Source organism: Trachypithecus francoisi, unplaced genomic scaffold (genome assembly GCF_009764315.1).
Source record: "Trachypithecus francoisi isolate TF-2019V2 unplaced genomic scaffold, Tfra_2.0 Lachesis_group5, whole genome shotgun sequence".
In the NCBI taxonomy this organism is placed as follows: Eukaryota; Metazoa; Chordata; class Mammalia; order Primates; family Cercopithecidae; genus Trachypithecus; species Trachypithecus francoisi.
Genome location: NW_022681470.1, coordinates 131117901 through 131143391, shown reverse-complemented (window position 1 = coordinate 131143391; position 25491 = coordinate 131117901). Strand labels below are relative to the sequence as shown.

At 47.1% G+C, this 25491-nt stretch overlaps 1 protein-coding gene and 1 non-coding gene across 13 annotated transcripts in view; one reads left to right on the top strand and one right to left on the bottom strand.

The window, feature by feature from the left end:
* Positions 1-25491, bottom strand: part of SUGP2 (SURP and G-patch domain containing 2) — a 45947-nt gene that overhangs the window by 20140 nt on the left and 316 nt on the right. For 3 of the 12 annotated variants that reach the window (XR_004433725.1, XM_033196699.1, XM_033196701.1), the window contains exons 1-4: positions 25355-25487; positions 22522-22653; positions 16656-18263; positions 9816-9936 (exon numbers count right to left, since the gene is read on the bottom strand). Coding sequence is in view for 8 of the 12 variants with exons in the window: in XM_033196699.1 (XP_033052590.1) it covers positions 9816-9936; positions 16656-18263; positions 22522-22642 (1850 nt within the window). In the remaining 4 variants the exon portion in view is untranslated. Of the gene's footprint in view, positions 1-9815; positions 9985-16655; positions 18264-22521; positions 22654-25121; positions 25309-25354; positions 25488-25491 lie in introns of those variants that run through there. The other 9 variants (XR_004433722.1, XR_004433723.1, XM_033196694.1 and 6 more) reach the window with 6 other exon arrangements.
* LOC117076931 lies at positions 222-328 on the top strand. The gene has a single exon (XR_004434544.1). It is a non-coding gene; the product is annotated as a U6 spliceosomal RNA (small nuclear RNA).

The following is a 25491-nucleotide window of genomic DNA, read 5'->3' as shown; positions in this document are numbered from 1 at the left end:
TGGAAACACAAACCAGTCACCTTGGAGCCACAGCACCCTGGCAGGCAGAACTGACACCTTTTAAATGGCCCAGCCAGGATGAGAGCTCAATGAGCTTTTGACTGCATCAAGGCAAGTGTGATGTGACCCACAAGAGAACATTAACCAAGGAGCCTGTGCCCCAGGTGTGAAATCTTATGACCCAGTCATCATGATGAGAACAGTACAGAAAAGAGAAGGTTGTGCTCGCTTCGGCAGCACATATACTAAAATTGGAACGATACAGAGAAGATTAGCATGGCCCCTGCGCAAGGATGACACGCAAATTCGTGAAGCGTTCCATATTTTTTTCAGGACATAGGCATGGGCAAGGACTTCATGTCTAAAACACCAAAAGCAACGGCAGCAAAAGCAAAAATTGACACATGGGATCTAATTAAACTAAAGAGCTTTTGCACAGCTAAAGAAACTACCATCAGAGTGAACAGGCAACCTACAGAATGGGAAAAAATTTTTGCAACCTACTCATCTGACAAAGGGCTAATATCCAGAATCTACAAAGAACTCAAACAAATATACAAGAAAAAACAAACAACCCCATCAAAAAGTGGGGAAAGGATATGAACAGACATTTCTCAAAGAAGACATCCATACAGCCAACAGACACATGAAAAAATGCTCATCATCACTCGCCATCAGAGAAATGCAAATCAAAACCACAATGAGATACCATCTCACACCAGTTAGAATGGCAATCATTAAGAAGTCAGGAAACAACAGGTGTTGGAGAGGATGTGGAGAAATAGGAACACTTTTACACTGTTGGTGGGATTGTAAACTAGTTCAACCATTATGGAAAACAGTATGGCGATTCCTCAAGGATCTAGAACTAGATGTACCATATGACCCAGCCATCCCACTACTGGGTATATACCCAAAGGATTATAAATTACTCTACTACAAAGACACATGCACACGTATGTTTATTGCGGCACTATTCACAATAGCAAAGACTTGGAATCAACCCAAATGTCCATCTGTGACAGACTGGATTAAGAAAATGTGGCACATATACACCATGGAATACTATGCAGCCATAAAAAAGGATGAATTTGCATCCTTTGTAGGGACATGGATGCAGCTGGAAACCATCATTCTTAGCCAACTATCACAAGAACAGAAAACCAAACACCGCATGTTCTCACTCATAGGTGGGAACTGAACAATGAGATCACTTGGACTCGGGAAGGGGAACATCACACACTGGGGCCTATCATGGGGAGGGGGGAGGAGGGAGGGATTGCATTGGGGAGTTATACATGATATAAACGTCATGCACATGTACCCTAGAACTTAAAGTATAATAAAAAAAAAAAAAAAAATTTATTTAAAAAAAAAAAAAGAGAAGGTTGAGCTACACGTACTAACACAGAAAAATATTCAACTGGGTGTGATGGCTCACACCTGTAATCCCAGCACTTCAAGAGGTTGAGGCGGGAGGATCGCTTGAGCCCAGGAGTTCAAGACCAGCTGGGCAACAAAACAAGATCACATCTCCACAAAATAAAAAAATTAGCCAGGGTGGTGGTGCACGCCTATAGTCCCAGCTACTCTGGAGGCTAAGATGGGAGGATCACTTGAGCCCAGGAAGTCGAGGCTGTGGTGAGCTATGACTGTGCCACTGTACTCTAGTCTGGGTAACAGAGCAAGACCCTGTCTTTAAAAAAAAAAAAAAAAAATCCTTCTCCTTCTAGTGTCTTTACTTTTTTCATCATATTCCTTCTAGCTTCATGAGTTGATTACAGCTCACTGTAGCCTTGACCTCCTGGGTTCAGGTGATCCTCCCACCTCAGCCTCCCCAGTAGATGGGACTACAGGTATGCACCACCACGCCTGGCTAATTTTTGTATTTTTGGTTGAGAGGACATTTCACCACGTTGCCTAGGCTGATCTCAGACTCTTGGACTCAAGGTAGCCACATGCCTAAGCCTCCCAAAGTGCTGGGATTACAGGTGTGAGCCACTGCACCTGGCCTACTCTTTATTTCTAATAAATTCACCTGAAGTCACTCTTTCTCTTAAGTATTTTTATAACCGCATCTGGTGTATAATGTTTTTCTTGCCACTTCCTTCTAAATTGCTTCTAATTTCAGTTCTGATTACCCTTCACTCAAAAGTTATTCAGAAACGTGTTTTATTTTGGTTGCTGCTGGTTTCTAGTTTGCTGTATTGGCATAATGTGGCCCATGTGAGTTTCCTGGGTGTGCTGTGATTTTTCTCTGTGATTTCATACATAACAAACTTTTAAGTTGGGCGTGGTGGCTTACGCCTGTAATCCCAGCACTTTGGAAGGTGGCGGCAGGTGGGTTGCTTGAGCCCAGGAGTTCAAGATCAGTGTGGGCAAAACCCCATCTCTTTAAATAAATAAATAAATAACCACCCCACAAAAAACATAACAGACTTTTGTGAATATTTGATTTCAGTTTGTATTAAAGAAGAATATTGCTTAGTAAGTATGGCAGTATTTCAGGTGGCTTTCAGATTGTTTGATATTAAGTAGCGACATATTAGTTATTAGATGAGGTTCCAGATTACTAGTGACAAGCCAACTAGAAGCAAGGTGTTGGCAGCACTGTGTGATGTGGCATGTCCCTGGCAGACAGCTCCATACACAAGCTCCTGCTGACACTGTTAGTCAGTTGAGGTCTGTCTGGACCTCAGAAGACAGACTGAGGACCGGCTCCACTGCTGCCCTGGCACTCTGTTGGGCTAACGGTGGCATCTTGCAAGATCATGCCCTAACAAGCAATAGTGCTCAATTAAGATAATGCTGACCAACATGGGCGCTCTGGTTCTCAAGTCAAACACAGCCCCAGCAAGGCAACTCCTCATCAAGGGCAGAGCGCAGAATCAAGGCCAGGTAACCTGACTGCCCCAGTCACTCATGGCTCTGATGGCTTTCCTTGTTCCTGGATGGTTCTGATGCCAAGTGCAGTCCGAGGACGTCAGTCACAAATGCATCTCCCCAGTTCCAGTGGAACATAACATCAAGAACACAGAACACTCAACAAGCCAGTCTGCTGGCTTCAAATCTCAGCATAGCCACTCATTAGCTGGGAACCTTTCTGTGCCTCAGTTTCTCCATCTGTAAGACAGGGAAGATGATAAGCAGTAGCTACTTCATCATATAGCTGTGAGGCCTGCGTTATAAGCTTTTCACTATGAGGCAAGTGATATGAAAACCGCTCAACAAATACTAGCAGACTGTCTCTGTTTATGCTCATTTGCTGTTATAAAATCTTCCACAACCTTATTTGGATTACATCATCTACCCATTTCAGAGAAACATTCATGTCTCCTACCATGGTTTTGGATTCATCCAGTTCCTCTTATCATGGTTTTGGACTTAAATGATTTTTTTTTTTTTTTTTTTTTTTTTGACACAGAGTCTTGCTCTGTCACTCAGGCTGGAGTGCAGTGGCGCAATCTCGGATCACTGCAACCTCTGCCTCCTGGATTCAAGCGATTCTCCAGCCTCAGCCTCCTAAGTAGCTGAGGTTACAGGCACCCGCCACCACGCCCAGCTAATTTTTGTATTAATTTTAGAGACGGGGTTTCACCATGTTGGCCAGGCTGGTCTTGAACTCCTGATCTAAGGTGATCTGCTCACCTCGGCCTCCCAAAGTGCTGAGATTACAGTCATAAGCCACCGCGCCCAGCTCTGGACTTAAATGATTTCTAAAGGTTGTTTACTTACATAGCTCAAAGCTACGTAGTGCAGGCAATGTGATTCACAATCTATATGTTCATGATGACTTCCCCTTTTATCAGGAACTTCTTTTGCTCCTTCTAGTGCTGTTCTCCTTAAAATCTTTTTTGCCTGAACAATTCTCTACCTCCGTTCTTTTTGGTAGCATTCACCTGCTATGCAATTTCCCTTCTCTGTTTTCCAATTCCTGTGTTTTTGCTTCTTTCCCTCTAGAGTAGTATGAAGTTATAGACCCCACATCTGTTCCTTTAATGGTTAATCAACACACATACCTAAACTCTTATTTTGTATCAATATGTAGAATTACCCTTTAGCTCTACCCTCATGTCAAAAAAGACAAAGGCCTGTACACCTACCTCCCTCCTTCTCCTTGTGCCTCACATATTTAGATTATCTAGGATTTTAGTTTCTTTTATTTCACCCCAAACATCAATTATTTAGATTTTTTGTTAACTTTGGGGTGCTTGGACAATCCTGCTGAGGCTAGACCAGAGGGATTCTTAGCCACTTGTTTTCCTGAGTGTGTGAACATGTAGGACCTAGTGGGCTCTCCCTGGAGCGCATGGTCAGGGCTGCCCCACTCCCAGGGGACAATTTAGAAGATGAGAGAAAACAAAGTATGACATATTCCTTCAGCTTTATATCCTGCACTGTTGTGATCATTTTCTAGGCTTGATGCTTTGCACTCTCTCATAGGAAAGGATGGAAGCCTGCCCCTTGGTGTTCCAAACAAGGAAGCAAAGCCATAGTGGATGTGTCTGTCTATACTTCTGATTGATTCATTGATTGATTTGAGACAGTGTTTTGCTATTGTTGCCCAGGCTGGAGTGCAGTGGCACGATCTCATCTTACTGCAACCTCTGCCTCCTGGGTTCAAGTGATTCTCCTGCCTCAGCCTCCTGAATAGCTGGGATTATAGGCAGCCACCAGTATGCCCGGCTAATTTTTATATTTTTAGTAGAGATAGGGTTTCATCATGTTGGCCAGGCTGGTCTCGAACTCCTGACCTCATGGGGCCCACCCGCCTCTGCTTCCCAAAGTAGTGGGATTACAGGTGTGAGCAGCCGCGCCTGGCTCTTCTGACATCTTTAGTGTACGACATGAGGCAGGTCACCTCAGCAAAGAGGCAATGGCCAGTTCTGTTCACAAGGCTCCAATGGGAACAAATCATGCTTGTAGGGTGTGAGGGTGGAAGGTCTCAAATCTCTGCTGGTCCTCAGAGGGTGGAGATAAGAAGCCATTCTTATATTTGCCTCCTAGAGGTCTTTTTCACTTGCTAACTAAAAAAAATAATTTTTAAGGCTGAGCGTGATGGCTCATGCCTATAACCCCAGTGCTCTGGGGGATCGCTTGAGCCCAGGAGTTAAACACCAGCCTGGACAACATAGCAAGAACCCATTTCTTAAAAAAAAAAAAAATATATATATATATATACACACACATATAAATATATACACACACACACACACACACACACACATATATATATATGTAAAAAATAGCTGAATGTGGTGGTGTGCTCCTGTAGTCCCAGCTACTTGGAAGGCTGAGGCAGGGGGATTTTGCGAGCCCAGGTTGAGGCTGCAGTGAGGTATGATCATGCCACTGTGCTCCAGCCTGGGCAATAGAGTGAGATCTCGTCTCTTAAAAACAAACAAAAAACAAACTTATTAATCCACACATATCTTCATAGAATGTCAACGGTCATGCATAAAACTGTTCAGTAAGGAAAAAGCAGCATAGGCTTATTAAGAGATACAGAGGTAGGCCAGGTGCGGTGGCTCACGCCTGTAATCCCAGCACTTTGGGAGGCCGAGGTGGGCAGATCATGAGGTCAGGAGATCGAGACCATCCTGGCTAACATGGTGAAAACTTGTCTCTACTAGAAATACAAAAAAATTAGCCGGGCATGGTGGCGGGCACCTGTAGTCCCAGCTACTCAGGAGGCTGAGGCAGAAGAATGGCGTGAACCTGGGAGGCAGAGCTTGCAGGGATCATGCCACTGCACTCCAGCCTGGGCTACAGAGACTCTGTCTCCAGAAAAAAAAAAAAGAAGATACAGAGGTCACCGTGAGAAGTAGTTTGAAGAACTAAGTGACTAAGTGACTGCCTTCAAGGACTGGAACATGGGAACAGGTCACAGCAGAAACATTTGGCTTTTCATTATGCATTCAACTGTTTTGTTAAATACAACATACAAGGAGCATTTTGACTTAAGAATTCAAACATGCACACCAGGAACCTAAGTTTAGCAGTTTCTTTACTTATTGCTGTGCTTTTGTATCACACTCTTTCCTCTTATAGCATCTTGATAATTCCTTCTTCTTTTTTTTGAGACAGAGTCTTGCTCTGTTGTACCCAGGCTGGAGTGCAGTGGTGTGATCTTGGCTCACTGCAACCTCTGCCTCCCGGGTTCAAGCGATTCTCGTGCCTCAGTCTCCCAAGTAGCTGGGATTACAGGCGCCTGCCACCATGTCCGGCTAATTTTTTGCATCTTTAGTAGAGACAGGGTTTTACCATGTTGGCCAGGCTGGTCTCAAACTCCCAACCTCAGGTGATCTGTCCCCCTCAGTCTCCCAAAGTGTTGGGATTACAGGCGTGAGCCACTGCACCTGGCCAGGTAATTCCTTGTGAAGGAGTTTTTGGATGATAAAGTCTCTGGGAACAACTCCTAAATCTGTCCTCCTTCAGGATCTATTCTATCATATTCTATCAGCCAACCGCTGAGATTTTTATTTCTTTTTTTTTTTTTTTTTTTTTTTGAGAAGGAGTCTCGCTCTGACGCCCAGGCTGGAGTGCAGTGGCCGGATCTCAGCTCACTGCAAGCTCTGCCTCCCGGGTTTACGCCATTCTCCTGCCTCAGCCTCCCGAGTAGCTGGGACTACAGGCGCCCGCCACCTCGCCCGGCTAGTTTTTTTGTATTTTTTAGTAGAGACGGGGTTTCACCGTGTTCGCCAGGATGGTCTCGATCTCCTGACCTCGTGATCCGCCCGTCTCGGCCTCCCAAAGTGCTGGGATTACAGGCTTGAGCCACCGCGCCCGGCCGAGATTTTTATTTCAATCTGTTTTTCATTTCCAAGATCCTTAACAGGATCTTGGATAGCAACCAGTTTTCTGTTTTCATAGCAACCAGTGTCTGTTTCATGGATACAATATACTCTTATTACCTGAGACTATTCATTACACATACATATTTATAGACTACACCTCCTCTTTCTCATAGTAACTCTTGTCTTCTAGGGTGTCAGAAGTTTGTTGAGTTTGGTGATTCTCTTTCATGATACTGTTTTACCTCAAATATCAGTTCTTACTTTGATGCTTATTTCTGATTTTGTACCCTGCCCTGCCCCTATCCAAACACACCCCCGACTCTGGCTTCTGTCTGCCACGCCTGGTTATCAGTGGTCATGAGACCACTGGGCCATGTGCAGGGGTCATGGGGCAGAGGCATGAGCCCCCAGTTCTCTCAGGGCCTCCTATTCCTCCAGCCTAATAACCTTATCAACCACCTGGAAAGTGCCCCTAGGCCTTCTAAGTCTGGATGCCTTCTTATCAAGAGGGTCTGGTATCTGCTTGCATCTGTCAATCTGGGGCTATCTAGCTTCCTTCCTTCAGCATGCACACTGGTTCAGACCACAGACTCTGGATTTGAATCTCAACTTTGCCTCTTACTAGCTGTGAATCCTCAAGCCAAGAGGGCTCTTGGAGCCTCTAAGTTTCTTGTCTGTAAAATAAGCATAGCAATAGACCTGCTTCGCAATGTTGTTTATGAGGATTCAACCAGCTAGTGCTCAAATCAGTAATGTGCTTAGAACAGTACCAACTGCAGAGAAGGCACAAGTGTTTATTAAATGAAAAGTATTCAATAAATGATGCTGCGACAATTAGGTTATTTGGGAATTTTTAACTTTTAAGTTACATGCCTACCTCATTCAATACATGTAAATAATCCAAACTCAAGAATTTTGTAAAAATAAAAACACAGTAAGTTCCAACTTTCCTCTGGGTAAATCATGATGGGTAGGACCAAAAACATGGAAATGTATGCCTTTCAAGCATCTTTAGTAATTACAACAGCAAGAATAACAAGTCCAGTATGGGTACAATCTGACTACAAAAAAGGGCACACTCAGGAGGTCAAGGTTGCAGCGGGCTGTGATAGCGCCCCTCCACTACAGCCTGAGCAACAGAGTGAGATCCTGTCCCTAACAAAAACAGAAAACAAAAGAGGGCACAGCACACCTACAGAGTAGTAGTGAGAGGGTCAATTAGTACACATAACCTATGAAGAGTAATCTGATGATAAACATCAATGGTCTCCACCAGAGGCAGCTCTGCCTGCCATGGGACACCAGGCAGTGTCTGGATATATTCTGGGTTGTTACTAGTGAGACAGAAGGTCCTGCTAACATCAAACGGATAGAGATCACAGATGCTGCTAAACAGCCTGCAATGTCCAGGACAGCTCCAACCCTAATACAGAATGATCCAGTATCAAATGTCAATAGTGCTGCAGCTGAGGCTGGGCGCGGTGGCTCACGCCTGTAATCCCAGCATTTTGGGAGGCCGAGGCAGGCGGATCGCCTGAGTTCAGGAGTTCCAGACCACCCTGGGCAACATGGTGAAACCCCATCTCTACTAAAATACAAAAAATTAGCTGGGTGTGGTGGCGGGCACCTGTAATCCCAGTTACTCGGGAGGCTGAGGAACAAGAATTGCTTGAACCCGGGAAACAGACGTTGCAGTGAGCCGAGATCGCCCGACTGCACTCCAGCCTGGTGACAGGGCGAGACTCTGTTCCAAAAAAAATTAAAAATAAAAAGTGCTGCAGCTGAGAAACTGACATAAATCAAAAGTCTCTAACATGAGCTTTAACCCAGCAGTTTCACTCCCAGATATCATGATAAACTGCCAGAAAGGTAGGCAGAAATACAAGCAAAGCACTGATCATCACCTCCTTTTTTAAAAAAAAAAAAAAAAAAAAAGAAATGGTGTCTCGGCCTGGCATGGTGGCTCACAACTGTAATCCCAGCACTTTGGGAAGCCAAGGCAGGTGGGTCATCTGAGGTCAGGAGTTTGAGACCAACCTGGCCAACATGGTGAAACCCCGTCTCTACTAAAAATACAAAAATTAGCTGGGTGTGCTGGTATGCGCCTGTAATCCCAGCTACTTGGGAGGCTGAGGCACGAGAATCGCTTGAACGCGGGAGACAGAGGTTGCAGTAAGCTAAGATTGCGCCACTGTACCCCAGCCTGGGTGACAGAGCAGGACTCTTTTTCTGGCCTGTTCTTTACTTTCTCTAATAAGAAAGTACTATATTTAGGATGCAAACTGTAATTTTAAAAAGTTGTTCTATTCATGTAAAGAGGCAGTTAAGGCCAGGCGTGGTGGCTCAAGCCTGTAATCTCAGCACTTTGGGAGGCCGAGATGGGCGGATCACGAGGTCAGGAGATTGAGACCATCCTGGCTAACACGGTGAAACCTCATCTCTACTAAAAAATACAAAAAAAAAAAAAAAAAAACTAGCTGGGCATGGCGGCGGGAGCCTGTAGTCCCAGCTACTTAAGAGGCTGAGGCAGGAGAATGGCGTAAACTCGGGAGGCGGAGCTTGCAGTGAGCTGAGAACCGGCCACTGCAGTCCAGCCTGGGTGACAGAGCGAGACTCCGTCTCAAAAAAACAAAAAAAAAAGAGGCAGTTAAGCAAAAGAGTTTAACAAATACTAGCAATACACTGCAAACAACTGCAATGATGTATTACTAATCTTACTACCCTTACTCTGTATTCTCTGCATGAACATCTCATTGCATCCTTAAAACAGCAAAGCAGGGAGTTGGAGCTGTATTCACAGGTAAGAGAATGCCACCACCCAGCCAGCCTACCACTGGTCTGCAACAGAGCTAGGACTTGCTGAACCCACATAAATCTGAGCCACCCTCATGCTCTTCTCACTGGAGAACACCACTTACCCAAGTATCTCACCCTCTGCTCTCAACACCATCAGAGTGACCCAAATTTTGCCATATACTCCATGACAGGGATTCACAGGGTGGACATTTAAAGACCTACCAGTAAGCAGGGTCCTCTTTGAGAAGAGTTCTCTCTTTGGGAGACAGGCTGCCTTCGATGACACGTTTCACAAGCTGGTCGATGGTGCCCACTACCTTGTGATCTGCTCGCTGGGGGACAGCTGGAACACACAGAACAGCTTTTCTGAGAAACATGCTGACTGTGGGCTCTGGGAAGACAAGGACAGTACAGTAGTTGGGGGCTTAGCGCTGAACCCAAGCAGGCGTCAACAACCGAAATCCTCATTCACAAGACACCAGCATTGAAAAGAGGAAAACGGCCGGGCACGGTGGCTCAAGCCTGTAATCCCAGCACTTTGGGAGGCCGAGACGGGCGGATCACAAGGTCAGGAGATTGAGACCATCCTGGCGAACACAGTGAAACCCCGTCTCTACTAAAAATACAAAAAACTAGCCGGGCGAGGTGGCGGGCGCCTGTAGTCCCAGCTACTTGGGAGGCTGAGGTAGGAGAATGGCGGGAACCCGGGAGGCGGAGCTTGCAGTGAGCTGAGATCCGGCCACTGTACTCCAGCCTGGGCAACAGAGCAAGACTCTGCCTCAAAAAAAAAAAAAAAAAAAAAAAAAAAAAAGAGGAAAACAACACCTTATTCTACAAACCAATACAGAAAATCTCCTCCTAAAAAATGTAACAGTAGAACCACTAGGAGAGAAACAGTCACAGCTTTCAATGACTGGACAGAGCAATTTATTTATATACTCTAGAAAAAGAAAGACATATAGCAATTTGATATCATTTTTCATGTATCACTTAATAATTTGAGTGTTCATAACATGAAAGTGGAAAATATAAATATCTAATTTAAAATATACAAAAAAGGTATCTAGGTTATAATTCTCAATATAAAGGTGGGAATAAAAAATATATAAATATGGATACATAGGAAAAGACTATAAGGAAATATGTTAACAGATGTTATAGGGGATAGAATTATCATGAATTTCATTTTCCTTATGCTTTATCTTTAAAACAAAAAAATGGCCAGGTGCGGTGGCTCACACCTGTAATCCTAGCACTTTGGGCGGCTGAGGCAGGCGGATCACAAGGTCAGGAGATCGAGACCATCCTGGCTAACACGGTGAAACCCTGTCTCTACTAAAAATACAAAAAAAATTAGCCGGGCATGGTGGCAGGTGCCTATAGTCCCAGCTACTCGGGAGGCTGAGGCAGGAGGATGGCTTGAACTCGGGAGGTGGAGCTTGCAGTGACTGAGATCACGCCACTGCACTCCAGCCTTGGCGACAGAGCGAGACTCAGTCTCAAAAAAAAAAAAAAAAAAAACCCATCATACTTGTGTTTTGTAATCAGAAAATATATATATCAATTCACAAAAAATTTTCTCCAATTAAAAAAAAAGGTCAGCTGGGCACAGTGGCTCACACCTGTAATCCTAGCACTTTGGGAGGCTGAGGCGGGCAGATTGCCTGAGCTCAGGAGTTCGAGACCAGCCTGGGCAACATGGTGAAACCCCGTCTCTACTAAAATACAAAAAAAAAAGAAAATTAGCCAGGCATGGCAGCATGCACCTATAGTCTCAGCTACTTGGGAGGCTGAGGCAGGAGAATTGCTTGAACCTGGGAGGCAGAGGTTGCAGTGAGCCAAGATCGTGCCACTGCACTCCAGTCTGGCAACAGAGCGAGACTCCATCTCAAAACAAAAAAAAGGTCAATGGTCCCAAATTACATGTTCACAGAAAATACCTGCTGAATGTATAAGAAACAAATTTTAGCCAGGTACAGTGGCTCACGCCTGTAATCCCAGCACTTTGGGAGGCCGAGGCAGGTGGATCACGAGGTCAGGAGATCAAGACCAGCCTGGCTAACATGGTGAAACTCCATCTCTACTAAAAAATACAAAAAAATTAGCCAGGCATGGTGGTGGGCGCCTGCAGTACCAGCTACTCAGAAGGCTGAGGCAGGAGAATGGCATGAACCTAGGAGGTGGAGCTTGCAGTGAGCCGAGATCACGCCACTGCACTCCAGCCTGGGCATCAGAGCGAGACTCCATCTCAAAAAAAAAAAAAGAAACAAATCTTTTCTTTTTTGAGACGGGGTCTCACTCTGTTGCCCAGGCTGGAGTGCAGTGGTCCCATGATAGTTCACGGCAGCCTCGAACTCCTGGGCTCAAGCAATTCTCAGGCCTCAGCCTCCCAAGTAGCTGGGACTACAGACATGTGCCACTACGTCTGGCTAATTTTTCAAATTTTTTTGTAGAGATGAGGCTTCACCATCTTGCTCAGGCTGGTCTCCAATTCTTGGGCTCAAGAGATCCACCCTCCTCTACCTCCCAAAGTGCTAGGATTATAGGTGTGAGCCACCATGCTCTGCCCAAAATATTTTTTAAAGTATGAATTTCCTCCAAGATGACTTTAAATTTACAATGCTGCCAGCAACACAGAAGAACATGTCTCTTCAAATGGTAAGATTGTTTAATTTCCTAATAATTGGCTAGTTTTAAAAGTACAGAATGATGGCCAGGCGCGGTGGCTTATGCCTGTAATCCCAGTACTTTGGGAGGTCAAGGTGGGCGGATCACCTGAGGTTGGAAGTTCGAGACCAGCCTGACCAACATGGAGAAACCCCGTCCCTACTAAAAATACAAAATTAGCTGGGCGTGGTGGCACATGACTACAATCCCAGCTACTAGGGAGGCTGAGGCAGGAGAACTGCTTGAACCTGGGAGGCGGAGGTTGCGGTGAGCCGAGATCACACCATTGCACTCCAGCCTGGGCAACAAGAGCAAAACTCCGTCCCAAAAACAAAAACAGGCCGGGCGCGGTGGCTCAAGCTTGTAATCCCAGCACTTTGGGAGGCCGAGATGGGCGGATCACGAGGTCAGGAGATCGAGACCATCCTGGCTAACACGGTGAAACCCCATCTCTACTAAAAAATACAAAAAACTAGCCGGGCGAGGTGGCGGGCGCCTGTAGTCCCAGCTACTCGGGAGGCTGAGGCAGGAGAATGGCGTAAACCCGGGAGGCGGAGCTTGCAGTGAGCTGAGATCCGGCCACTGCACTCCAGCCCGGGCGACGGAGCCAGACTCCGTCTCAAAACAAAACAAAACAAAACAAAAACAAAAACAAACAAACAAAAAAGCACAGAATGGTCTATTTGTTCAGCCATTCAGTTAAAATCACTGCTGAACTAGCAAGGTTTTCCAGTTTGTTCTGTAAATGATTGCACAGTCCTGTGCCCACCTGTGTCCATGTTACAGCTTTGAGCTTATTTTAAACATTAGTGTGAGCTCCTCATACATGATGAGTCAATCCTTCAACTGCCATGTTATTCCAAGTATGTCCCCTATGAAACTGCTTTTTTTTATGGCTCTCTTTTTACAGAACTACTAGTTTTACGTGATTTTATAAAAGATGTTGAGGTTTATAGTCAGCAATGAAATTTGGGGACCCCTGCTAATTTGGTCATCTTTAGCTAGGATGACCATGAGCAAGAGTCAGAAAGTGGGACACAGCTTTGGGGCCCCGCAATCCTACTCCTGAGAATGTATCCTTTCAAGAATTAAAAAAAAAAAGGTAATAGTAATAATCAAAGCATTCAATCAAAGATATCATTCCAGCATTTCTTTTTTTTTTTTTCCTAGATGGACTTTGCTCATCACCCAGGCTGGAGTGGAGTAGCGTGCTCTAAGCTCACTGCAACCTCCACTTCCCAAGTTCAAGCATCTCTCCTGCCTCAGCCTCCCAAGTAGCTGGGATTATAGGTGTGTGCCACCACGCCAGGATAATCTTTGATTTTTAGTAGAGACAGGGTTTCATCACGTTGGCCAGGCTGGTCTCAAACTCCTGACCTCAGGTGATCCACCTGCCTCAGCCTCCCAAAGTGTTGGGATTACAGGTGTGAGCCACTGTGCCTGGCCCATTCCAGCATTTCTTTTTTCCTTTCCTTTTCTTTTTTTTTTTAGAGACGGAGTCTCGCTCTGTTGCCAGTAGCAAGATCTTGGCTCACTGCAACCTCTGCCTCCCAGGTTCAAGCAATTATCTTGCCTCAGCCTCCTGAATAGCTGGGACTACAGGCACATGCCACCACGCCTAATTTTTTGTATTTTTAGTAGCAACGGGGCTTCACCGTGTTAGCCAGAATGGTTTTGATCTCCTGACCTCGTTATCCGCCCGCCTCGGTCTCCCAAAGTGCTGGGATTACAGGAATGAGCCACTGCACCTGGCCCATTCCAGCATTTCTTTCTTTCTTTTTTTTTTTTTAGACGGAGTCTCACCCTGTTGCCCAGGCTGGAATGCAGTGGCACGATCTCGGCTCACTGCAACCTCCGCCTCCCGGATTCAAGCGATTCTCCTGCTTCAGCCTCCCAAGTAGCTGGGATTAGTCACGCGTCTCCACATTCATTCAGCTAATTTTTGTATTTTTAGTAGAGACGGGGTTTCACCATGTTGGCCAGGCTGGTCTCGAACTCCTGACCTCGTGATCCACCCGCCTCAGCCTCCCAAAGTGCTGGGATTACAGGTGTGAGCCACCACGCCTGGCTCCATTCCAACATTTCTAACAGGAAGATAAGCAGCAGTGGGGCAGCCTCATGAGATGTGGGCCCTGCCGCCAGCTATCCCGCTATACAGACAGGGAACTGAGGCTTACAGATACCAACTACATGTGAACCCAGGTCTGTCTGAGTTCAGAAACCTCTAGTAAAAGGCAGCATGAATCCAGCATCAAGGGAAAGGTGAGGTAATTTACATTAGGTCAATATCATGATGTAGCAAAGGCTATGGAAACAAAGAGGGCTTTCTGGCAATCACATAGAAGAGCAGGCGGTAGCATTTTCAGTCCAGCACGCCTGCAGCTGCAGGAAAGCATGGGGAACATGGAAGGCTGTGGGAGGGTAAGTGGGTGGGTTATAACCACTTTAGGTTATGGGTGACTTTTCTTCCTTCAAACAGTATCCCATCACTTTGTGAGGGGTTGGGGAATAGGGTCCCTTCAGCCCTGAGCCTACTTCTCGAAGGATTCCGCTCTGGGGGTAGGGTGTGGTCACCTGTATGTGGTGGGACCTATCCAGTGTCTAGTGCCGTTGGGGCTTCATGAGGGTGGTGAAAGAGCAAAGAAAGTCAGGAACAAATGAGACTTCCCCACTGGGCTGGGGGCAATGGAAGGTGAAAACCACATCAGTGGGAAAAGTGCTTTCTCCCTATCACAAGAGTTAAGACAGCATGGTTATCATGTATGCTTGCGACCTCTGGGATGTCTGGGCTGTGAGAGCCCATTCTGGGAGTTTAGGAGGAAGGAACAGGGAAATCAAACAGCTTATCACTTCTATTTCTCCTCCTTGGCCTTTTCCTCTCCCCAGAAAGCCAATGATAACTGCTAATTAGTAGGTGTACGTAAGTAATTCACCAACTTTAGGCAGTCTAGAAAAGTGAGTAGGGCGAAAAGGTGCATCCACTATGTGGAATGACCTGGCTGGTCCCTACACATCCTTCAGTACAGCTCAAGCATGACTTCCACAACTCTCCAGGCTGGGCTGGAGCCTCTCCTGTGTCGCTTTAATTCTAGCACAGGGGTGACTGCTTTTTTGTTTTGGTTTATTGAGAGACAGGGTGATGCTAGCCCAGGCTGGAGTGCAGTGGCTATTCACAGATGCAATCACAGGTCACTGCAACCTTGAACTCCTGGTCTCAAGCAATCCTCCCTCCTCAGCCTCCCGAGTAGCTAGGATTACAGACATGTGCTACCACCCCTGGCTCACGAGTGACTGGACTTTGTGATTGTCTTCCCTCAGGAGACTAGGGATTCCTCAGAGACCATGCTCTGTGTTTTTTCTCCCTTCTAGTAACACCTTGTGGGGACATGTTGGAACAAGGGTTCCAGGCCAGGTGCAGTGACTCACGCCTATAATCCCAGCACTTTGGGAGGCTGAGGCGGGTAGATTACTTGAGCTCAGGAGTTTGAGACCAGTCTGGGCAACATGATTCTCTACAAAAAATACAAAAAAAGTTAGCCAGGCACAGTGGTACAAGCCAATAGTCCCAGCTACTCAGGAGGCTGAGGCAGAAGGATCACTTGAGCCCAGGAGGTCAGGGCTGCAGTGAGCCATGATCATGCCATTGCACACCGGCCTGGGTGACAGGGCATGACTATGTCTCAAAAAAACAAAAACAAGGAAAGAAAGTCAAGCCTTCTTTCTTTCAAAGATTGAAAACAAACAAACAAAAAAGGAATAAGGGTTCTTAACCTTGGCTGCAGAAAGGTATGAACCCCTCAGAAGATATAGGTAAAATTGTGTATGAATAGATGAAGCATTTTTTCTGGCAATGGCCACAGCTTTCTACCAAACCCCGAGAGGTATTTGACCTAAAAATGTCCAAAGATTTTTGTTTTTCTGAGAAATAGTCTTGCTGTCGCCCAGGCTGGAGTACAGTGGGGTAATCTCAGCTCACTGAAACCTCCACCTCCCAGGTCTAAGTGGATTCTCCTGCCTCAGCCTCCCAAGTAGCTGTGATTTCAGATGCATGCCACCACACCCGGCTAGTTTTTGTATTTTTAGTAGAGATGGGGTTTCACTATGTTGGTCAGGCTGGTCTCAAGCAATCTGCCGCTTCGGCCTCCCAAAGTGCTTGAATTACAGGCATGTGCCACCACACCCAGCTGTCTAAAGACTTTTATGGTAAACAGCAGATTCCTAAGACACATTCACAGAATGAATGGCAGACATATATTGGCCAATGTGCATTTTCTACTAAAATCCTGATTTGTTTCCAATTGGCTAAAGAGCTTCTGTGTAAAAAAATCTCAAATAAAAGACATTACCAAACAAAGATGAAAAACAACAAATAGAAACTTTGGCTGTTTTCCTTACCATCACTCAGACTACTTGGAGCCTTGGCCTGAATTTCGGGTTTGGTAGGAGGAATTTTCTCCTCCTCTCGCGTCGGCTCTGGTTCGGCTTTCTTAACCTGGAGGGGACACCCGCTGCTGACTAGCCAGGCCTTCAGGTGGTCTATGTACTCTCTCCCAAACAAAGTGGAGTCTTCAAAGTTTGGAAATGCAGCAGGTGACGGAGCTATATCTTGCAGGCCGACAGCTTCTAAGATTTTCTCTTGCCGGAAAGAAGAGGCCAAGGAGAATGTCTGTCCCAAAAGGGCCAAAGACTTTCGGCAGAGAGAATTGGTGGTTTCTAGGGCAAGAGCCAAGTCCAGGGGGTTACTGAGGGTCTTCATCTTGACACTCAGCTCGTAGGCATTGCAGGCCATAAGCAGAGGTGTGACACTCTTCAGAAGCCGGTCTTGAAGTCTCATTATGTACTTGTCAAAGGGCTTTATGATTTCAAAAAAGCAATTTTTGGTCTTCACAGCACCTTTGTCTAAAAGCATGTTTAAAAACTCATTATCAACTCTCGGTGTTTTCAAAGCAGAATGCTTTAAAAATTTGATAGTAAAAAAGCAAAAATCTCTGTGCTCTGGTTTTAAGGAACATTTGAATGAGGCAAGCATTTTAGCACAGGTTTCTGTTTCAAGTTCAAAGAGGGTCTGGAAAAGCTGGGAAAATTTAATATCATCTTTTATGGTATGGAATCCTGCCCATTTGATTATTTCTATCCCAAATCTTGAAAAAACATCAGACTTATCTATGATGTCAAAGCTCATCTTTCTTCTGGGGAGCCGAAGATTCTTCAGATCCAGCCCCAGAGGGATCTTCTGAATGGGGAACTGGATATCTTCTGTCCCTGGGTTTGTCCCCAGGGTCACATCAGGACTTGGAGTGGTTTTCTGGATTTGGTTAGTGCCCTGAGTTTTGGGAGTAATACGATTCATGGTGGGTATTTTTTTTGTGCTCACATTTCTCAATGTGACAAGTTTCCCAACACCCCCCTTAGCTGTGAGCAGGCCCTGAGTCTCCCCTTTTCCTAGGAGAGAACCTTCCTGGTCAACAATGTTTAAAGCTCGGCCTCTGGCCTGGACTTGACTGCTGCCTCTGAGCACAGAGTCAGCCTCCCCGGGATGGTCCACGTCATAATCCCGACTCTCCTTCTCCAAACACTCTTTCTCAATCAGCCTGGAAGATCCAAAGTCTCCCAAAACTGCAGAGGGACCAAAACTATACTCCTGTGACCAAGAGGAGGACTCTTGAGAAACTGGATGGCCAAAGTCTTGCTCCCAAGAACCACGGAGTGCAAATTTCCAGTCCTGAGAACGGAAATGTCCCAATTTCCGGTGGCCAATGACCTGGTCCCGAGAATCAGAGTGAGAAAATTCCAGATCCCGGCCACATTCTTTGCGAAAGTAGCTGTCATCACTGATGGAAGGGTTGCTTGATCTGAAGGAAGGCCCTGGAAATACGTCACTTCTCAGGCCTTCTCTTCCGGTGTCTCGCGAGTGAGCTACAGATCCACTGAGGGAGTATCTGCTATCGCTGTGGACATCATCATACATCTCTGCTCTGGATCTTGGGACTGCCCTTAAGAGATCTGAAATAAACCATTAAAAAAAAAAAAAAAAGAAGAAGCCAAAAGGTACTTTAGACCAGAGGATGCAAACAGTGCAAACAAACAGTCCACGGATCACCAGGCAGCAAAAGTGCTTTATACACCTCAGTGCTTTTTGCCAATCTGTATTTGTTGCCAACATTTAAAATGTGTGTGGTGTCACTTAAAAATCTGGATCAACTACTTACTAAAACAGGAGATCTAAAAGCACCAACCCTGAGTTTGCCCTGATGACAATCAACCCAGGCTGGGCAGCAGCAGCCCAACGGGCAAGACACAGACTCTCTAAGTTGGCACCAACAGCCCTCGCTCATTCAGATCCCCTACTCTCTAGCCATCTGGGTTGGCAATGCCTCTTTTAGTCTGAGGAAAGGGTGTTTGGTCCCCAAATAACCTGGATATCTTTACTGCAACTGGAGCACTTCTGTGTTTCTACTTCTATCTCAGAACAGATAGGTTTCACTGAGGCTACCTGCCTTCACTGCCTCCTAGAAGGAAGTCTCAGCCCACAGTGCAACCGTGAGGCTAGAGGAACCATAGCTAACACCACACCCACCACAGCTGACCCAAAGCTGGCTGAACCTATCCCTTGGAAAGGTAGGCCAGGCCAATCAACCCTCTCTCTGGAGCTGAAAAACCACAGACTGAGGCAGGCAGGAGGGAGGGCAGAAGCTTAGTAAGATACATCAAGAGAGGCCATGATGGAAACTGAACAGTGTCTACTTCTGTCCTTCTCCATATAGAAAAGGGGAAATGGGTCAGGCACAGTAGCTCAAACCTATAATCCCTGCACTTTGGGAGGCTGAGGTGGGAGGATCACTCGAGCCCAGGAGTTTGAGATCAGCCTGGGCAACATAACAAGACCCTGTCTCTGTCAAAAAGAAAAAAGGGCGTAGGGGAAGATATACTTGCTATCGCTTAATCACATGGAGAAACTGTCAGAAGCGAGGAACAGAAGCGATGAACTATGGGCATATGAGAACAGTGGGCCTCAGGGAGAGTTTTCATGGAGTGCCTTTCTTTCTAGCTTTTCAATCAGAATCAATGACCTAGTTTAAAAGAAAAAAAAACAAATGAATAGGGAAGGAGAGGTGCCAGGAGGTAGTAATGGGTTAAGAGGCCACAGGAAGCCAAAGTCGTGTATAAATCCTAGTTCATTTGTTCAACAAGTACAAACTGGGCACCTACTGTGTGCAAGCACAGTACTAGGCACTGAAGTTACAGCAAGAAAATAAGAACTCTCCGAAACTTGTCAGTTGAGAGTGTCAGACAAAAAACAGGAATATATCAGATACAAGAAAGTACCAAGAAGAGAAATCAAGCAGGTGGGAACCTGAGGAGGCAATGACATTTTGAGACAGACTGGTCAAAGAGAGTAGCTCTAACACTTTTTTTTTTCTTTTTTTTTTTCGAGACAGAGTCTCACTCTGTTGCCCAGGCTGGAGAGCTGGAGTGCTGGAGTGCAGGGGCGCGATCTGGGCTCACTGCAACCTCCACCTCCTGGGTTCAAGCTGTTCTTCTGTTTCAGCCTCCTGGGTAGCTGCGATTACAGGGGCCCGCCACATTTTTGTATTTTTAGTAGAGACAGGGTTTCACCATGTTGGCCAGGCTGGTCACAAACTCCTGACCTCAGGTGATCTGCCCGCCCTGGCCTCCCAAAGTGTTGGGAATACATGTGTAAGCCACTGCACCCAGCCGTCTTTTTCTGAGACAGGGACTCACTCTGTGGCCCAGGCTGGAGTACAATGGCACAAACACGGCTTACTGCAGCCTCAATTTCCTGGGCACAAGCCAACTTCCTGCCTCAGCCTCCCAAGTAGCCAGAGTCATAGGTGCATGCCACCATGCCCAGATAACTTTTTATTTTTTGTAGAGAGGGAGTCTCACTTTTTTGCCCAGACTGGTCTGTAACTCCAGGGCTCAAATGATCCTCTTGCCTCAGCCTCCCAAAGTGGTGAGACTGCTGGTGTGAGCCACTGTGCCCAGGCCCCTAATCTTTCTGGAGGTAACTAAGATATGTATTGGTGCTTGAGTCTCTACGTAAAGTTAAAGATTTAAATCTCCTTCTAAATAAAACATAAATATTCAGTATTACATACATGCATTACACTAAAAGAACTAAAGAATGCACAAACACCATGGATACGGTTATACCTCAGAGGCATAAGCAAGCAATTAAGAGAACTTTTATTTTAACCTTTACTTCTTATTTGTTCCAATATTTTATAACAGGAATGTTTGTGTGTAGTACTCATGTGATTATTGAAAACTCAAGATCTGAAGACAATCTCTGAGCCTGCTTTGTCCAGGTCCAGAGCATGTTTGTTATTCCTACCCCAAACACTTACACTTACTCACCCAACACAGGAGACCTCCTCCACCCCAAGGCTGGTGTGACTGGGAGCAGCACTGTCTGTGCTACCCAGAGGAGACAGGCAGAGGAGTGAGTACACGATGTACCTCCCTGGGGCAGGAAAGGGCAACCAAATCAGCCTCCAGGCATGCTGAGGCTTCCCGGGGGAAGGCACCTGTGATCTGTCTTGGTACCTGAGGGAATTTACCAGGCAGTGCTAGGACAGGAGGAATTCAAAGCGTAGGTAGCAGGCAGCACAACAGCCCTAAGTGTGAGGCCCAAGGCAGGAGGTGAAGGACCCTTCATGTCATCCTGTGATCTGTGCGGGCACTGTTGTTGATTCTGCTGGCATGGTGTGTCAAAACCTTCCAATGGGAATGTTTTCAGACAGGGTCTAAAATCAGCAGCTCTACAGGCCACCCCATGCTCTCCTGTCTTGTATATATTGTGGCCTGGCTGCTCCTGCACTCCTCTGAGGGTGTGTCCTGTAGTGGGGAGCCCCAAGAGGCCAAGGAGAGCAGTGGCTCAGTAAGGCTGGCACTAACAGATCTGTGGATCAACTCTATAAAGGGGAGACATGAGGGGAATGAAGCCAGAAACAGAGAGAGGCTGCAGAAGGAGATTGTTCTGATTATCCAGCTAAGAACTGGTAGAGCTGGCTGGGTGCGGTGGTTCACGCCTGTAATCCCAGCACTATGGGAGGCCGAGGTGGGTGGATCACAAGGTCAGGAGTTCAAGACCAGCCTGACCAACATAGTGAAACCCCGTCTCTACTAAAAAAAAAAAAATACAAAAAAATTAGCTGGGCATGGTGGCAGGCGCCTGTAATCTCAGCTACTCGGGAGGCTGAGGTAGGAGAACCGCTTGAAACCGGGAGGCAGAGGCTGCAGTGAGCCAAGATCACGTCACTGCACTCCAGCCTGGGTGACAGTACAAGACTCTGTCTCAAAAAAAAAAAAAAAAAAAAAAAAAAAAAAATTAAGTGGTGATGGGGATGGAGCCAGGAAATGGATCCAAGAACCTGTCTTGGGGCTGGGAGCAATGGTTCACGCCTGCAATCGCAACACACTGGAGGCAGAGGTGGGAGGATAGCTTGAGCCCAGGAGTTGCAGACCAGCCTGAACAACATAGCAAGACCCCATATCTATTAAAAGAAAAAAAAAAAAACACCAAAAAACAAAACTGGGCTGGGCTCGGTGGCTCATGCCTGTAATCCTAGCATTTTGGGAGGACGAGGCAAGCGGATCACCTGAGGTCAGGAGTTCGAGACCAGCCTGGCCAACATGGTAAAACCCCATCTCTATCACAAATACAAAAATTAGCCAGGCGTGGTGGTGCATGCCTGTAATCCCAGCTACTCAGGAGGCTGAGGCAGGAAAACCGCTTGAACCCAGGAGGCAGAGGTTGCAGTGAGCCGAGATCCCTCCAATGCCCTCCAGCCTGGGAGACAAGAGTGAAACTCCGTCTCAAAACAAACAAACAAACAAACAAACAAAACTGTCTTGAGGTGGGTCGGGGAGGATATCCGGTGAGAGGCTCCAGATATCTGCGTAATAATGACTGACAGATCAAAACATTATCCCCTGACCAAGTGCAGTGGCTCATGCCTATAATCCCAGCACTCTGGGAGGCAGAGATGGGAGGATGGCTTGAGCCTAGGAGTTCACGGTTGCAGTGAGCTAAAATTGTGCCACTGTACTTCAGCCTGGGGGACAGAGTAAGACCCTGTCTCAAAAACTAAACCAAACCAAAATAAAAAACCATTATCTCCTAAATAAGGAACGTAAGGATCAGAGGACTGGTATTATTTGCCCAAAGGTACTGCAATCTTCCTGCCTTGGCCCTAAGATACACCCCCACCAAAACAACAACAACACTTTATTTTACCTTGAGCTTTAAACTGAAGAGTTTCGCTTACAGCCTCACCGCTGGCATCCATGTGATATCGCTTGGCTTTTTCTTGTAATACAGCATCAAAAGTCTCCTGTGTAATACGTCTGGCTGCCATGTTATTTTGCCCTATGGTGAGACAGAAAAAACTACACCAAGAGTCACAACTTGGGGCTGGGCATGGTGGCTCAGGCCTGTAATCCTGGCACTTTGGGAGGTTGAGGTGGGCGGATCGCCTGAGCTCAGGAGTTCGAGACCAGCCTAGGCAACATGGTGAAACCCCCGCCTCTACTAAAATACAAAAAATTCAGGCTGCGTGTGGTGGCTCACACCTGTAATCCCAGCACTTTGGGAATCTGAGGTGGGCGGATCATTTAAGGTCAGGAGTTTGAGACTAGCCTGGCCAACGTGGCAAAACCCTGTGTCTACTAAAAACACAAAAATTAGGCCGGGCGCGGTGGCTCAAGCCTGTAATCCCAGCACTTTGGGAGGCCGAGACGGGCGGATCACGAGGTCAGGAGATCGAGACCATCCTGGCTAACACGGTGAAACCCCGTCTCTACTAAAAATACAAAAAGTAGCTGGGCGAGGTGGCAGGCGCCTGTAGTCCCAGCTACTCGGGAGGCTGAGGCAGGAGAATGGCGTAAACCCGGAAGGCGGAGCTTGCAGTGAGCTGAGATCCGGCCACTGCACTCCAGCCTGGGTGACAGAGCGAGACTCCGCCTCAAAAAAAACAAAAACAAAAACAAAAACACACACAAAAATTAGCCGGGCGTGGTGGTAAGCACCTTTAATCCCAGCTACTTGGGAAGCTGAGGCAAGCAAATTGCTTGAACCTGGGAGGTGGAGGTTGCAGTGGGCCGAGATCATGCCACTGCACTCCAGCCCGGGCAACGGAGTGAGACTCCATCTCAAAAAAAAAAAAAAAAAAAAAAAATTCACCAGGCATGGTGGCACGTGCCTGTAATCCCAAATACTCAGGAGGCTGAGGCATGGGAATTGCTTGAATCCGGAGACACAGGTTGCAGTGAGCTGAGATCATGCCACTGCACTCCAGACTGGGGGACAGAGCGAGACTCTGTCTCAAGGAAAAAAAAAAAAAAAAAAAAAACACACACACACACAAAACTGTGCTCACAGAACCTGTTCTATTTCACCTAATCCTCAAAGTAAGGAGGCAGTAATCCATAATCCTCGCATGGAACTTCAGAGGCAGGCTGGACCCTTTTTATTTTTTATTTATGTTTAATTTTTTTAGTAGAGATAGGGCTTTGCCAGGTTGGCCTGGTTGGTCTCGAACTCCTGACCTCAAGCAATCTGCCCACCTTGGATGGACTCTTTTAAGGGGGCCTCTGCCTTCACGAAGTTCACAGGTGTGTGCTGGCTGAAAAGGAGCAAAGACAAATCTCTGAGCCCATCTCCTTGGAATCCATTAAAATCAGCTCTGTGAAAGCAGTTCTATCTGCTGGAGGAAGGTGTCAACCAACACACCTAACTGAGCATAACACAGTAGGAAGGGTGGGACCACAACCCTCGCAAATCGTGGTTAGGAAAGAAGAGATCAATCTTTTTTTCTTTCTTTCTTTTTTTGAGACTCTCTCTGTTGCCCAGGCTGGAGAGTAGCAGCATGATCTCCGCTCACTGCAACATCCGCCTCCCGGGCTCAAGCAATTCTCCTGCCTCAGCCTCCTGAGTAGCTGGGATTACAGGAGTCCATCACCGCATCTGTCTAATTTTTACATTTTAGGCAGAGATGGGGTTTCACCATGTTAGCCAGGCTGGTCTTTAATTCCTGACCTCAAGAGAGTCGCCCACTTCGGCCTCCCAAAGTGCTGGGATTCCAGGCGTGAGCCACTGCGCCTGGCCCAGGATCGCTCTTTTCCCATTTCACAGACTCAGTAGTGCACAGAGGCTCTGAGAACTTCCTTCCTTTCTAAAAGAAGCCTCTTGACAGTGAGTGGCGGGACCCCCAACCAGTGACAATGAACTAGTGACAGAGTCCATTCTGTACTGGGTCCTTGCGCGATCTCCCAACCACCCACTGAAGAGGCTGGTCCTGTTACGAATGACATTAGGGTGAGGAGGCAAACGGAGACAGACTCAACGACCAATTCAAGATCAGACAGCCCAGATTTGCACCCGGCAAAGAGCGTATTCATGCATCCAAAGCCCCGAAGAATGGGTAAAAAGATTAAGAAGCAACATTTTGGGGTCCAGGGGCTGCATCCTTAACCATCAAGATATCCCGCCTCGCAAAATCTCCAACTTCAAGACGCAACCCGTAGGGTCGATTTCCCATCACGATCTCCCCCTCGTCCCATCCTTCAGCCCTTTTCCCTGGGCGCCCCCTTGTTCTCTGCTGGCAAAGGGCAGGGTTCCAGGGTCAGGTGACCCAGGTTCAAATCACACGATCCTAAGCTTTCTGTGCCTCCGTTTCCCCACCTACGGAAAGGGTAGCTAGTAAACGGGCTGGTGTGTGGGCTGAACCGGTTCTAAAGAGGGGAACGGCCCGATGCAGCGCTGGGCGTCGTTATCTCCTCCCCAGCGAGGGCCGCTCCGAGTTCCGGAGGAATGAATGAACGACTGAACCAATGAGCCTTTGTGGAAGCGGCCTGCCGTCTCCGGTCTCTGAGGGCGAGGAAATAGGGGCGCTGGGCCTGGGAGGCCGCAGCCGGCCATCCAGGCCAACCTGGTGGGGACGCGGCCGCCGCCGCAGCCAGAGGGCCGAGCCTGCGACGCCATCACGGAGCCCCGGGCGGGCCCCCAAGGCCGAGCCCGAGCCTCCCACCCCGGGACCCACCCACCGACGACGCCAGGGCCCGGGCCTCACCCCGAGACCACCGCGCGCGGAGCCGCCCCCGCCGCCGCCTCAGGCTCCTCACCCGCCGCCGCCGCCGCCGCGCGAGGCGGGGACATGCAAATGAACCAACGGTCTCCGCAGCGCCGCGCCGCGCAGGCGCAAGCCGC